General features: G+C 46.5%; 1 protein-coding gene across 1 annotated transcript; it reads left to right on the forward strand.

The window, feature by feature from the left end:
- The first annotated feature begins 9,377 nt into the window (after positions 1-9,377).
- Positions 9,378-12,103, forward strand: LOC123170048 (geraniol 8-hydroxylase). The gene is made up of 2 exons (XM_044587895.1): positions 9,378-10,447; positions 11,262-12,103. Exons 1-2 carry the CDS (start codon positions 9,527-9,529, stop codon positions 11,883-11,885), a joined length of 1,545 nt encoding a protein of 514 aa, XP_044443830.1. The 5' UTR covers positions 9,378-9,526; the 3' UTR covers positions 11,886-12,103.
- Positions 12,104-16,817: the final 4,714 nt, after the last annotated feature.

Raw genomic sequence — 16,817 nt, forward strand, 5'->3', positions numbered from 1 at the left:
CAGACATGGCCTCGGAACACGGAGGACCGAAAGGTCGAGCATGAGTCGTATAGAAGATACGATCAACATGGAGATGTTCACCGATCTTGACTAGTCCGTCTCACGTGATGATCGGACATGGCCTAGTTAACTCGGATCATGTTTCACTTAGATGACTAGAGGGATGTCTATCTGAGTGGGAGTTCATTGAGTAATTCGATTAGATGAACTTAATTATCATGAACTTAGTCTAAAATCTTTACACTATGTCTTGTAGATCAAATGGCCCACGTTGTCCTCAACTTCAACACGTTCCTAGAGAAAACCAAGCTGAAAGATGATGGCTGTAACTATACGGACTGGGTCCGGAACCTGAGGATCATCCTCATAGCTGCCAAGAAAGATTATGTCTTAGAAGCACCGCTAGGTGAAGCACCAATCCCAGAGAACCAAGACGTTATGAACGCTTGGCAATCACGTGCTGATGATTACTCCCTCGTTCAGTGCGGCATGCTTTACAGCTTAGAACCGGGTCTCCAAAAGCGTTTTGAGAAACATGGAGCATATGAGATGTTCGAGGAGCTGAAAATGGTTTTCCAAGCTCATGCCCGGGTCGAGAGATATGAAGTCTCCGACAAGTTCTTCAGCTGTAAAATGGAGGACAATAGTTCTGTTAGTGAGCACATACTCAGAATGTCTGGGTTGCACAACCGCTTGTCTCAGCTGGGAGTTAATCTCCCGGATGACGCGGTCATTGACAGAATCCTCCAGTCGCTTCCACCAAGCTACAAGAGCTTTGTGATGAACTTCAATATGCAGGGGATGGAAAAGACCATTCCTGAGGTATATTCAATGCTGAAATCAGCGGAGGTGGAGATCAGAAAGGAACATCAAGTGTTGATGGTGAATAAAACCACTAAGTTCAAGAAGGGCAAGGGCAAGAAGAACTTCAAGAAGGACGGCAAGGGAGTTGCCGCGCCCGGTAAGCCAGTTACCGGGAAGAAGTCAAAGAATGGACCCAAGCCCGAGACTGAGTGCTTTTATTGCAAGGGAAGTGGTCACTGGAAGCGGAACTGCCCCAAATACTTAGCGGACAAGAAGGCCGGCAACACCAAAGGTATATGTGATATACATGTAATTGATGTGTACCTTACCAGTACTCGTAGTAGCTCCTGGGTATTTGATACCGGTGCGGTTGCTCATATTTGTAACTCAAAACAGGAACTGCGGAATAAACGGAGACTGGCAAAGGACGAGGTGACGATGCGCGTCGGGAATGGTTCCAAGGTCGATGTGATCGCCGTCGGCACGCTACCTCTGCATCTACCTACGGGATTAGTTTTAAACCTCAATAATTGTTATTTAGTGCCAGCTTTGAGCATGAACATTGTATCTGGATCTCGTTTAATTCGAGATGGCTACTCATTTAAATCCGAGAATAATGGTTGTTCTATTTATTTGAGAGATATGTTTTATGGTCATGCCCCGCTGGTCAATGGTTTATTCTTGATGAATCTCGAACGTGATGTTACACATATTCATAGTGTGAATACCAAAAGATGTAAAGTTGATAACGATAGTCCCACATACTTGTGGCACTGCCGCCTTGGTCACATTGGTGTCAAGCGCATGAAGAAGCTCCATGCAGATGGACTTTTGGAGTCTCTTGATTACGAATCATTTGACACGTGCGAACCATGCTCATGGGTAAGATGACCAAGACTCCGTTCTCCGGAACAATGGAGCGAGCAACCAACTTATTGGAAATCATACATACCGATGTGTGCGGTCCAATGAGTGTTGAGGCTCGCGGAGGATATCGTTATGTTCTCACTCTCACTGATGACTTAAGTAGATATGGGTATGTCTACCTAATGAAACACAAGTCTGAAACCTTTGAAAAGTTCAAGGAATTTCAGAGTGAGGTTGAGAATCAACGTGACAGAAAAATAAAGTTCTTACGATCAGATCGTGGTGGAGAATATTGAAGTCACGAATTTGGTGCGCACTTAAGGAAATGTGGAATAGTTTCACAACTCACGCCGACTGGAACACCTCAGAGAAATGGTGTGTCCGAACGTCGTAATCGCACTCTATTGGATATGGTGTGATCTATGATGTCTCTTACCGATTTACCGCTCTCATTTTGGGGCTATGCTTTAGAGACTGCCACATTCACTTTAAATAGGGCTCCGTCGAAATCCGTTGAGACGACACCGTATGAATTATGGTTTGGGAAGAAACCTAAGCTGTCGTTTCTAAAAGTTTGGGGATGCGATGCTTATGTCAAGAAACTTCAACCTGAAAAGCTCGAACCCAAGTCGGAGAAATGCGTCTTCATAGGATACCCTAAGGAAACTATTGGGTATACCTTCTACCTCAGATCCGAAGGCAAGATCTTCGTTGCCAAGAACGGGTCCTTTCTGGAGAAAGAGTTTCTCTCGAAAGAATTGAGTGGGAGGAAAGTGGAACTTGATGAGGTGATAGTCACCCCTTCCGAACCGGAAAGTAGCGCAGCGCGGGAAATGTTCCTGTGGTGCCTACACCGACTGGGGAGGAAGTTAATGATGATGATCATGAAGCTTCGGATCAAGTTACTACTGAACTTCGTAGGTCCACAAGGACACGTTCCGCACCAGAGTGGTACGGCAACCCTGTCCTGGAAATCATGTTGTTAGACAACGGTGAACCTTCGAACTATGAAGAAGCGATGGCGGGCCCGGATTCCGACAAATGGCTAGAAGCCATGAAATCCGAGATAGGATCCATGTATGAAAACGAAGTATGGACTTTGACTGACTTGCCCGATGATCGGCGAGCCATAGAAAACAAATGGATCTTTAAGAAGAAGACAGACGCGGATGGTAATGTGACCATCTATAAGGCTCGACTTGTCGCTAAGGGTTATCGACAAGTTCAAGGGGTTGACTACGATGAGACTTTCTCACCCGTAGCGAAGCTGAAGTCCGTCCGAATCATGTTAGCAATTGCCGCATACTATGATTATGAGATATGGCAGATGGACGTCAAAACGGCATTCCTTAACGGCTTCCTTAAGGAAGAGTTGTATATGATGCAGCCGGAAGGTTTTGTCGATCCTAAGAATGCTAACAAAGTATGCAAGCTCCAGCGCTCAATCTATGGGCTGGTGCAAGCATCTCGGAGTTGGAACATTCGCTTTGATGAGATGATCAAAGCGTTTGGGTTTACACAGACTTATGGAGAAGCCTGTGTTTACAAGAAAGTGAGTGGGAGCTCTGTAGCATTTCTCTTATTATATGTGGATGACATATTATTGATGGGAAATGATATAGAATTCTTGGAAAGTATAAAGGCCTATTTGAATAAGTGTTTTTCAATGAAGGACCTTGGAGAAGCTGCTTATATATTAGGCATCAAGATCTATAGAGATAGATCAAGACGCCTCATTGGTCTTTCACAGAGTACGTACCTTGACAAGATATTGAAGAAGTTCAATATGGATCAGTCCAAGAAGGGGTTCTTGCCTGTATTGCAAGGTGTGCAATTGAGCACGGCTCAATGCCCGACCACGGCAGAAGATAGAGAAAAGATGAGTGTCATCCCCTATGCCTCGGCCATAGGGTCTATTATGTATGCCATGCTGTGTACCAGACCTGATGTAAACCTTGCCGTAAGTTTGGTAGGAAGGTACCAAAGTAATCCCGGCATGGAACACTGGACATCGGTCAAGAATATCCTGAAGTACCTGAAGAGGACTAAGGATATGTTTCTCGTTTATGGAGGTGACGAAGAGCTCGTCGTAAAGGGTTACGTCGACGCTAGCTTCGACGCAGATCTGGATGACTCGAAGTCACAAACCGGATACGTGTATATTTTGAATGGAGGAGCAGTAAGCTGGTGCAGTTGCAAGCAAAGCGTCGTGGCAGGATCTACATGTGAAGCGGAGTACATGGCAGCCTCGGAGGCAGCACAGGAAGCAGTCTGGATGAAGGAGTTCATTACCGACCTAGGGGTGATTCCCAATGCGTCGGGCCAGATGACTCTCTTCTGTGACAACACTGGAGCTATTGCCCTTGCGAAGGAGCCCAGATTTCACAGGAAGACCAGGCATATCAAGCGTCGCTTCAACTCCATTCGTGAAAGTGTTCAAAATGGAGACATAGATATTTGTAAAGTACATACGGACCTGAATGTAGCAGATCCGTTGACTAAACCTCTCCCTAGAGCAAAACATGATCAACACCAGGACGCAATGGGTGTTCGATTCATCACTATGTAACTAGATTATTGACTCTAGTGCAAGTGGGAGACTGCTGGAAATATGCCCTAGAGGCAATAATAAATGGTTATTATTATATTTCTTTGTTCATGGTAATTGTCTATTGTTCATGCTATAATTGTGTTATCCGGAAATCGTAATACATGTGTGAATACATAGACCACAACGTGTCCCTAGTAAGCCTCTAGTTGACTAGCTCGTTGATCAACCGATAGTCATGGTTTCCTGACTATGGACATTGGATGTCGTTGATAACGGGATCACATCATTAGGAGAATGATGTGATGGACAAGACCCAATCCTAAGCATAGCATAAAAGATCGTGTAGTTTCGTTTGCTAGAGCTTTTCCAATGTCAAGTATCTTTTCCTTAGACCATGAGATCGTGCAACTCCCGGATACCGTAGGAGTGCTTTAGGTGTGCCAAACGTCACAACGTAACTGGGTGACTATAAAGGTGCACTACGGGTATCTCCGAAAGTGTTTGTTGGGTTGGCACGGATCGAGACTGGGATTTGTCACTCCGTATGACGGAGAGGAATCTCTGGGCCCACTCGGTAATGCATCATCATAATGAGCTCAATGTGACTAAGGCGTTAGTCACGGGATCATGCATTGCGGTACGAGTAAAGAGACTTGCCGGTAACGAGATTGAACAAGGTATTGGGATACCGACGATCGAAACTCGGGGAAGTAACATACCGATTGACAAAGGGAATTGTATACAGGATTGATTGAATCCTCGACATCGTGGTTCATCCGATGAGATCATCGTGGAACATGTGGGAGCCAACATGGGTATCCAGATCCCGCTGTTGGTTATTGACCGGAGAGGCGTCTCGGTCATGTCTGCATGTCTCCCGAACCCGTAGGGTCTACACACTTAAGGTTCGGTGACGCTAGGGTTGTAGAGATATGAGTATGCGGAAACCCGAAAGTTGTTTGGAGTCCCGGATGAGATCCCGGACGTCACGAGGAGTTCCGGAATGGTCCGGAGGTGAAGAATTATATATAGGAAGTCAAGTTTCGGCCACCGGGAAAGTTTCGGGGGTCACCGGTATTGTACCGGGACCACCGGAAGGGTCCCGGGGGTCCACCGGGTGGGGCCACCTATCCCGGAGGGCCCCATGGGCTGAAGTGGGAAGGGAACCGGCCCCTAGTGGGCTGGGGCGCCCCCATGGGCCTTCCCCCTGCGCCTAGGGTCGGGTGGGGCCACCTATCCCGGAGGTCCCCATGGGCTGAAGTGGGAAGGGAACCAGCCCCTAGTGGGCTGGGGCGCCCCCCATGGGCCTTCCCCCTGCGCCTAGTGTTGGAAACCCTAGGGTGGGGGGGCGCCCCACTTGCCTTGGGGGGCAAGGCAACCCCTTGGCCGCCGCCCCCTCCCTTGATGGGATCTTGGCCGGCGCCCCCCTCCCAGGGGGCCTATATAAGGGGGGGGGGGAGGGAGGGCAGCAACAGAACAGCCTTGGGCGCCTCCCTCCTCCCCTGCAACACCTCTCTCTCTCGTAGAAGCTCGGCGAAGCCCTGCCGACATCCCGCTACATCCACCACCACGCCGTCGTGCTGCTGGATCTCCATCAACCTCTCCTTCCCCCTTGCTGGATCAAGAAGGAGGAGACGTAGCTGCACCGTACGTGTGTTGAACGCGGAGGTGCCGTCCGTTCGACACTCGGTCATCGGTGATTTGAATCACGGCGAGTACGACTCCGTCAACCTCGTTCATTGCAACGCTTCCGCTCGCGATCTACAAGGGTATGTAGATGCACTCCTTTCCCCTCATTGCTAGTATACTCCATAGATGGATCTTGGTGATGCGCAGAAAATTTTAAAATTCTGCTACGATCCCCAACATAGGGCCACCGTAATCTCCTCACGCCCTCGCACAATGCAAGATGCCGTGATTCCACTAAGGGACCCTTGAGGGTGGTCACCGAACCCACACAAATGGCAACCCTTGGGGGGGGGGGGTCACCGAACCCGTACACTTTGGCAACCCTTGGGGGCAGTCACCGGAACCCGTCAAATTGCTCGGAGCGATCTCCACAACCTAATTGGAGACCCCGACGCTTGCCCGGAGCTTTACACCACAATGATTGAGCTCCGAACACCACCAACCGTCTAGGGCGCCAAGGCACCCAAGAGGAACAAGCTCTAGAGTGCCCAAACACCCAAGAGTAATAAGCTTCTCAAACTTCACTTCCACGTATCACTGTGGAGAACTCAAACCGATGCACCAAATGCAATGGCAAGGGCACACGGAGTGCCCAAGTTCTTCTCTCCCAAATCCCACCAAAGCAACTAATGCTAGGGAGGAAAATGAGAGGAAGAACGAAAGAAGAACACGAAGAACTCCAAGATCTAGATCCAAGGGGTTCCCCTCACTTAGAGGAGAAAGTGATTGGTGGAAACGTGGATCTAGATCTCCTCTCTCTTTTCCCTCAAGAACTAGCAAGAATCATTGGAGGGATTGAGAGTTAGCAAGCTCGAAGAAGGTCAACAAAGGGGGAAGAACACGAGCTCAAAGGATAAGGTTCATTGGGGAAGAAGACCCCCTTTTATAGGTGGGGAAAAATCCAACCGTTATGCTCACAGCCCGCACCGAGCGGTAGTACCGCTCCTTGGAGCGGTACTACCGCTAGGGCGGTAGTAGCCCTTTGAAACACAACAGCGAGGAGGCAAAAAAGCCAGAAGAACCGTCAGAGCGGTAGTACCGCTTGACCTCACGGTACTACCGCTAGGGGTAGTGGTACTACTGCTAAGGGTAGCGGTACTACTGCTTGCGAGCGGTACTAAAAAATTACATCCGTGCCTACCACCGCTGGACTTGTGACGAGATTTTGGTCCCGAGCGGAAGTAGCCACGGAAGTAGTCGCGGTAGTACCGCTCCCAAGAGCGGTACTAAAAAATTACATCCGCAGCAGCCCCTTTTAAGGACACCAAAACTGACCCAACTTCTGCAAACGGACTCCGAATTCGACGAAACCAAGTTTGTTGGAAAGCTAGCGACAAGAGCTAACACAATCTTGATAGAAATACCAATAAGAAGCAAATGAGAAAAGGCCCAAAAGAAAATGGTGAGAACCCTTCCTCGGATAAGACTGGTAAAACCTCCAACACCGAAAACATCATAGAAGACGCATGCAAACTCCGTTTTCGATGAACTCAAGCTTGTCATCAAGATGACCATAAGCTCTAAGACTCACAAAGAGAACCAAACAAGAACCAAGAAACATGATGCAAGGATGCAATGGTTTGAGCTCTCGACGAACGATACGATCAAGCTACTCACTTGAGAGCCCCCCTTGATAGTACGGCTATCGATCCTATAACCCGGTCCCCCAACTACCACCATGAGACCGGTAAAATAGAAAACCTATCAAGGGCAAACCTTTGCCTTGCACATGATCCACTTGAGCTAGATGATGACGATCTTGTCCTCCTCAAGATGGACCACCTTTCTTGATTGCGTTGGGTCGATGGAGACTAGATTATTGCTCCCCCATACTCCACTATGGGTGAGCCACTCTTCGGCACATCTTCACAAGTCCATTGACACCACAATGGATGGCAAGCTTCAAGCACTTGATCTCTTCGTGATGCTCCACTTGAACTTGCACACGGCAATCTTGATGACGATCACCACTTGATGTCATCCTTTCCATGGGTTGTATGATATCTTCCTCTTGACGCAAGCCCATGGACATGTACCTAACCCCACATAGACTCTCACATAGACCATGGGTTAGTACACAAAGTGCAATGGACAATGCTTACCATACCATGGGATCACTTGATCCCTCTCGGTACATCTTCTACGCTTTGTGAGTTGATCAACTTGATTCACTCTTGACTTAGTCTTGATCAACCTTGAATCTTTCCAACTCTCTTCGTTTGGATGATGTCTTGAAGGTAAACATGAATGATCACACAATCTTCTTATTCAAGACATGCTTGCAATAAGCTCAACACTAACATGACCAATCTTTGAATAATTCCTTAATAGCACCTTGGTCAACCCATAAACTCCTTGAAACCAACACATGGACTTCAAAGAAATGCCTATGGAAAAATCCTTCAAATGTAACTCAATGCAACCATTAGTCCATGGAGAATGTCATCAACTACCAAAACCACACAGGGGGGCACCGCATGTCCTTTCAAATAGCTCCTCCCCATCTCCTTCTCCCTATTACTTCGGAAATTGCGGTAGAAACTTGGTTGATTACCTTCGATCTGGTTTTGGATGTAGATAGTGGCTTTTCCCCTAAAGACCCTATTCAAGATAGAGGTCGCCCCATTCAAGACAGGGGGGCATTGCCCCCTCGCCCGCTCATGATCTATTAAGTGCTTACTTATCTCTACTATTAAAGGGGGATCGAACGTCGTGAGCTAGCCCAGCTCAACGACTAGGCTATGCATTTTTCTTCCTTGCTTTGGTTTTCGTTTGGTTTCCTCCGGGTTTTTCTGAACATATTCAAAAACTGCAACCATATTCAAACAATGATTGAACGTTTATAAAAAAAATGTGCAAAATTATGAACATTTTTTTGAAAGTTCCAAACATGTTTAGAAAACCATGAACAATTTTTAAGAATTTGTTATTTTAAATAAAACTTATTAACTTTTAAAATTTTCATAACATTTTTAAAAAGTCATTAGTGTTTCTAAAACCATGATCTTTTTTTAAATGAACAATAGAAGAAAACAAAAGAAAAAGAAACCAGAAAAACCAAGAAAAATTGAGATAGAAAGCTGAATGAATTACAAACAAAGGAAAATCGGTTGACTGGTTAATGTATAGGTCAGCCCATCCCTTTGTGTGCGTCAAATAGGAGCCATCTGAAAATCGTACCATTGCGAAGAGCCATGACAGAGGTCTCTACGCTGTTCCTCAATGTCTAACTTTGCTCACCTCCATCAATGTCATCCTTCCATGTCCGCCGCCATCATCAAGAAGAAGTAGCACACGGAAGACTGCCGCTGCTTCGGTCACATGAAGGCCACCGCTGAGGGGACTCCGTCACAGACAAAACCGATCAAATAGCAGTAGTAGGTTGTACCACGCATTACCTGAATCCACATAGCTCATCATCAATCCAGGGATTTCCATTGGTTGCCAACACAAACCCAATAGGATAAGGACCCACCACCACTAGGATTACCTTCGCCACACCACAAACAAAACCAGTGGCCAGTATAGTGGGGCACCTAATCAAGTAACCATACGCGTGCTAAATTCACTGTCACACTGTTCACTATTTTCATACACTAGCGGAGCTCTCTGTCAATGGCTTCTCTTCTTCCATGGCTGCCATGGCTCGTCGTCCCCCTCCTGTTCTTCTATCTACTCGACATCCTCGCCCAGGTGTGCCGTCGCGGCCTTCCACCAGGCCCCCGCCCGCTGCCGCTCATCGGCAGCCTCCACCTCCTGGGCGACCAGCCGCACCGCTCCCTCGCCCGCCTCGCCAGGACCCACGGCCCGCTCATGTCGCTCCGCCTGGGCGCGGTCACCACGGTGGTCGTCTCCTCCCCGGACGCCGCCCGCGAGTTCCTGCAGAAGCACGACGCCGTCTTTGCCACCCGGGCCGTGCAGGACGCGGTCGGCGCGCACGCCAGGAGCTCCGTGGCCTGGCTGCCCCACGCGCCGCGGTGGCGCTCGCTCCGCCGGATCATGGCCACGGAGCTGTTCGCGCCGCACCGGCTCGACGCGCTCCAGCGCCTCCGGGCCGAGAAGGTGCGGGAGCTCGCGGCGCACGTGGCCCGGCTAGCGCGCGACGGCGCGGCCGTGGACATCGGCCGCGTAGCGTTCACCACCAGCCTGAACCTGCTGTCGCGCACCGTGTTCTCCACGGACGTGACGAGCCTCGACGACCACGGAGGGTCCAAGGGGTTCCAGGTGCTGGTGGCGGAGATCATGGAGGTGGCCGGCAGCCCGAACGTGTCCGACTTCTTCCCCGCGCTCGCGGCGGCCGACCTGCAGGGCCTGCGCCGGCGGTTGGCGCGGCTGTTCGCGCGGCTGCACCTGGTGTTCGACAGGGAGGTGGACCAGAGGCTGAGCCGCCGCGCGCGCGACGCCGCCGGCGAGCCCAGGAAGAAGAACGATGACAACGACGGCGGCGACTTCCTGGACGTGCTGCTGGATGTCGCGGAGCGGGACGACGGCCAGACCGCGCCGCTAGATCGCGACACGCTCCGGTCGCTGTTCTCGGTAAGTTACACATCATAGCCATGTGCGTAAGGTTCCTTTGGTCGCTGTCTAGCAAGTTGCAATAAACAAATTACGCTCTACGACATCCGAAAGTGTGGTTCAAACTTATTTTTACGGCCGGGGCAAACCTTGTAGGAAGATTGTTATTTTTACCAGCATGCATGTACGTATATCCATATGTGTAACAATGGTCGTGGTTGAATAGATGATCAAAAGTATAGCTTATCAAAATATTTATTTTGCCCATTCACGGTACAAATTGGGGTGCAGATTGCTAAATCTCATTCGACTGAAACTTAATGAAGTTTCAGTTGATGTCATATTCGTTAGATCTTACGTGTAGACCTGTAGAAATTCTTTTTCTTGTTTCTTTTTTGGGTGTGTCTAGGTCTTAGTCGACTGAGACTTAACCAAGTCTCACTCAAGTGATATAGTATATGAGAAGAAAAAGAAAAAAAATTGAAAAGAATTTTTTGTACGAATCTTAATGCAAGATCAATGGAATATAACATCGAATGAGACATAACGAAGTCTAAGTTGACTGAGACTTAGCAAAACTGTTCTTTTTTATATGTTGTGTCATTTGACTAAGACTTGGTTAAGTCTCCGTCAACTGAGATCTAGCCACACCTGTTTTTACCAACATGTATATCCATATGGAAACTATGGATGTGGTTGAATATATGATAAAAAAATAGTATAGCTTCTCAAAATATTTATTTTGCCCATTCATGGTACAAAGTTAATGTCACTGCATCCGATAATATTTATGACAATACTGATTGTTTCACAACGCATCTATATGTCTTATTAGGATCTGTTTGCTGCTGGCAGTGACACAACCTCCAGCACAGTAGAGTGGGCAATGGCGGAGCTTCTTCAAAACCCATCATCAATGGCCAAAGCGCACGACGAACTTGCAAGAGTCATCGGCTCAGGGAGAGACATCGGAGAACCTGACATCGACAGGTTGCCTTACCTCCAGGCTGTGATCAAAGAAACCTTCCGGCTACACCCTCCCGCTCCATTGCTACTACCGCGCCAAGCTCAGACGACCATAAGAATCAGAGGTTACACAATACCCAAAGGCGCACGTGTGATGGTGAACGTGTGGGCGATGGGGCGGGACGAGGCTATCTGGTCCGAGCCTGAGAAGTTCATGCCAGAGAGGTTTCTCGGGAGGGCGGTGGACTATAGAGGCGGAGACTTTGAGCTGATCCCATTTGGTGCGGGGCGCCGGATGTGCCCAGGGATGCCACTTGCGATCAGGATGGTGCATCTAGTTCTCGGGTCGTTGTTGCATCGGTTCGAGTGGAGGCTCCTGACGGAGGTGGAGAGAAGTGGGATTGATATGTGTGAGAAGTTTGGGGTGACACTCACGAAGGCCGTGCCTCTCCGTGCTATTGCTACACCAATATTAGTGGATGACAACCGTTGATGATAACAATTGCTTTTGCTTCTTCTTGTGCAAAATGTAGCACACACCGTTGGATCGGATAACAAATACACGTATCTTTATGTTCTGCAGGCTTATGAGTCTTGTAGAGGATCCTGATGTGTCAGGGTGTCTTGTTAGTCCGTCGGTGCTTATAAACCTTGTTTAGCTAAGTGGGTTAGTCTGTTTGCTTGGATTTTAGCCCGGTTTCCGTTAATTAACCGAGCAGTCCCTTGTATCATTTCTCTTTATTTCATGAATATGGGTAGCTAGACCTGCCGGTCCCGTCAGTTTAGGGTGTGTTGTGTGGTCTTTGGTTGTTTTTCCGTTAATTATCTGTTCAATTTTTTCTCCTTAATTAATAGGTCGAGGCATGTTGAAATCCGATTCAAAAGATATCAGTGATACCATGTGGTGGTGATTATATTTCCTTTTTGACTCTCGTTTTGCACTTAGTTTATCATGTGAAATGCAAAGCTCATGTATTTTTTTTAAACTAAAACCACGTCACTTATTTCCGAACGGAGGGAGTATTTGTTTCTTGCAGGACTTTGATTTCACTATAGGGAAAAACCAGTGGCTCGCCAGCACAGTTTTGGGGTTAATTTTGCATTGTGTTTTGAAAAAGGGTTATTCTGTGTTCTCGTTATTTTTTTCTGACTCGTTAAGCCACAATAGGAAGGAAAAGAAATGCCCTAATCGTTTGCCTCGTTAAGCCACTTCTTATTAGTGGGCCGGCGAGGAACACTAATCGTTTCTTTTTGTGGGGAGACCAACAGTGTCTTTAAATCGTTCAGTTCGAGTTGCGGCCGGCCCAGCAGGCCTGACCCCCTTATATTCGTTCGCCCTGCAAACTTTAATTAATATAAATAATACCACATCCCCTTTAAAAAAAGTAAGTAATACCACATTGCCAGCTGAGTACGACGTACACCGGCATATATACGTACCATCCGTCGGTGCACCTGCCAGGCGCGTGGCGCACGCTTGTAACTCCAGCCTCGGAGGGCTAAAGGAGTTGACATGGCACGGGTGTTTGTTCAGTGGGCTGAGTGGCATCTTATGGTTATTTCACACGAATATATTTCAGAAGTATATAAAAAGAATATAAAAAGAAAAGGCTCTTCAATGGTGGAACATGGCGACATCGCGCCCCTTCAAAGGGCAGGCCGTCGTCTCCTCCATAGAGTTGGGACGGCCTTGTGCTGCGGGGTCCTACGCCTCCAGCCGTGGCCCAGTCGGATTGCTCACCGAACTTAACTCCCCCCCTTTTTATGGGGGCCAACTATTTTTTCAATTATTATTTTCCTTCACAGATCTTCGAATGCGATATATGCGAAAACTAATGTCATGCCTGCACATTTCTGTGGTGAAATTTTTGTTGAGGTTTGATAAATGGGTCGTTATGTGTTCTCTTATGCCGATGTTCCTACTATCTTTTTTCGAGGCACTGAAAGGGGTGTGGAAAAGACTTGATTTCTTTAGATCTCGTTTCTTCTAGCAGTCAGATGAGGCCTAGAAGAAATATCGTCTTGCACGATGGGATATTCTTTGCCGACCCAAGGACTAGGGGGTCTTGGAATTGAGAACTTGGAAATTAAGAATAAATGTCTTATGAGTAAATGACTCTACAGGTTAGAGACAGAACCGGAAGGTATGTGGGCACAGATTTTACGTAATAAGTATTTACAGTCGAAAACGCTCCCCAGGTCACCGTGAGACTAACTGACTCACCATTCCGGAAGGGACTCATGCGAATGAAAGACTTGTTCTTTCGTAGGGTCAAATTCTTGATTGGCAATGAGATGTCAACAAGATTTTGGGAGGATACGTGGTTAGGAGAGACGCCCCTAGCCATACAATGCCCCACCCTTTATAACATCGTGCAACGTAAGGAGGATTACGTAGGCACATTATTTCAAACGATTCCCTTGAACATTCAGTTTAGACGTGCGTTAGTTGGTGAGCGATGGACTGCCTGGATGCATTTGGTCCGGAGATTGATAGATGTTCAATTCTACGACCAACCTGATTCGACACAATGGAAGTTAGATAGAAATGGGGTGTTTACGGTGAAATCTTTCTATATGGATTTGATTAATTCTGGTCCAATCTCGAGATCGTTACATATTTGGAAGGTTAAGATTCCATTGCGTATTCAGATCTTTATGTGGTTCCTCCACAAACAAGTGATCCTCATCAAAGATAACTTACTTAAGAGGCGGTGGGTAGGTAGTTCGCGTTGTTGTTTTTGTGATCATGACGAAACAATACAACACTTATTCATAGAGTGCCCACTCGCCAAGCTGCTTTGGAGAACGATCCATATAGCCTTTAACATTAATCCTCCAGTTGACATTGAATCGTTGTTTGGAACGTGGTTAGGTGGGGTTGATCAGATTACTGCGGCTCGTATTCGGATTGGAATATGTGCGCTCATGTGGGCTATATGGAATTGCAGGAATGACATGATTTTTAACAGACAACATACTTTAACTTTCTTGCAGGTCATCTTCAGAGCGTCCGCATGGATCCGTACGTGGTCCTTACTCACTCCTACGGACTCCAGGGAGGCTTTGGTTACTGGGTGCAACCAGTGGGAGATGGTAGCGCGGGCTATATTCAACCGGTTCGGATGGCGGTTGCATAACAAGATCGGAGTCTAGGGAGCTTGCCCTTGGCATTATCATACCGATTGGGATTTTGAGCATGTAATTTTCCTTTTATTTTTCGCTCTGCTTGCGAGCTGTAATACTTATTAGTTTCTGTGATACTTCGAGACTTTTTAATAAGATGGCTGCATGCATCGTCATGATGCAGAGGTCGGGGGCACGCCTCCATTTCCAAAAAGAAATGTGTTCTCTTATGCTGCAGTTTGGAGAAATATACATGCTGTAGTTGGGAAAAAACATATCATATGCTGCAGTTGTAATCTTGATCCAGAGTACTCACTTACACGCCTTCAATGCGGTGTTATCTGCCTTTGCGAATCACCTACACTATCACGCATCGAGGTTTCCTGTTTTCCAACCATTTCTTCAACCAACATAATGATGAGAATGCTCATATCCACATCAGATCTAATTATTTTGCATATTGTCATGATGATGCACATAGGCTTCCTTTTTCATTTTATTTGAGTATATGTATGAACCTGAATTAGTCATATATCATATCTTTGCCTTGCATATCTCTACAATATCACACTCCCAATCCATTGATCATCTTTATGCTGATGAATAATCTCTTTATGTAAACAGTGCACTACCTCAAGACAAATTATTTTCCTGGACTTAAAAATCTTAGTACTCAAAACGTGCGACCAATAGTGTTCGTATTGAACTACGATCACATCTATTTAGGAAAGACGGTAAGATTTTTACTATTTGTCCTCTGTGCATCTTTTGCATACAGTATTTTTTGCTAAGTATGTTACTTTACGATGTTCTTCAATAGGGACTCCCGATGATAGTTCTGCCTCAGTGGATCGAGACTAAAGGTCACATGTCAATGGTTAGCTTACGGCCAAGACATCCTACATTGCAAATGAGTGCATTCAGGATTTCTAAAACCGAGGAATGCTTAATAGTGAAAGACTGGAGCAGAATTGTGAATGATCGCAGAGAAGTACTAGGGGCAGCAATCAGAAGCGCAACCCACGATTAGGAGATAGGTCATCTGCATGCTCCAATATGATGAAGCAGGAGTGCTACACATGTTCTATGCTATTTTACCTGAGAGAGAGCAGCAGGAGTGATTAGCTAGCTAGAATAAGTTTGAAGATGATGATGTGCTACACTATGACTATGATGATTAAATAGCTAGTGTTGGTGGTAATGACTATGATGATTATTATTAGCTAGTGTTGGTGGTGATTAGATAGCTACACTATGACTATGATGATTAAATAGTGGTAATGACTATGATGATTATTAGCTAGTGTCGCTGGTGATGATATGATGTAAGAGTTTTTATATTAATATGATGATGATGATGATGATGAGTTATTATATCATTAGGTGAAAGAACCGCGGATTAGTTTCAAGTGGATGGATCCTAAGTGATCAAGTCATGGATTATCGTGATAATCCATGATTTGATCACTTAGGATCCATCCACTTGAAATTAATCAGCGATTTTTTCACCTAGTGATTTAATAACTCATTATGATGTAAAAACAATCTCTAAATTGCTACTGTATGAAAACTTGTATAAAGGCGTATGAATAACGACATAAAAAAATAGAATACCGAATAGTAATAGCTTGGGCTTTGAGACGCGCTACTACTAATTACCAGTAGCGCCCGTTCCACCATGCGCTACTATTAAGTAGATATAGCAGTAGCGCGTGTCAACACATGCTACTGCTAACCTTTAGCTGTAGCGTTGTAGCAGTAGCGCAGTTACCCGCGCTACTGCTAGGCTAAAAACCCGCGCTACTGCTAGGCTTTTCCCTAATAATGACCGTTAGGGTGATTGCTCCAGATTGATTAAATCGGCATTTACCAAATAGTTCATTCTTGTTAATTATGGTGGTTGATAAAAATCGGGTGGACTGCGGTTGGTGAGAAGAAATAAAAAGAAAATTGTGGGGTAGAGGGTAGAAAGAAATCGACAGAGGAGGAACGTGCTGGGAGGGAAAGAGGGCAGACGACGAAATGGCGGGACGTGGTCTGATCGGCAGGAAAGGGAACACCACACGTTTTGAAGTAGTATATAGAGAATTCAGAACATTTGTTTGTGTTCGATTCCAAGCGTATGTATGGTGAGTGCCAGTGGGAGACTAAGTGGTACGGTATGTTAAGATTCAGAATTAAAATTTCTCCATCAATGCGTTTGGGTTTTGCCCAAGCTCTTCGTGTTGTCGAGGCATTGATAAGAACGACATTATAAATAGGGTTGCAAACGAGTTGTTTTCGAGCGAATTGGAGTGGG

This window comes from Triticum aestivum, chromosome 7D, assembly GCF_018294505.1.
Source record: "Triticum aestivum cultivar Chinese Spring chromosome 7D, IWGSC CS RefSeq v2.1, whole genome shotgun sequence".
Taxonomy (NCBI): Eukaryota; Viridiplantae; Streptophyta; class Magnoliopsida; order Poales; family Poaceae; genus Triticum; species Triticum aestivum.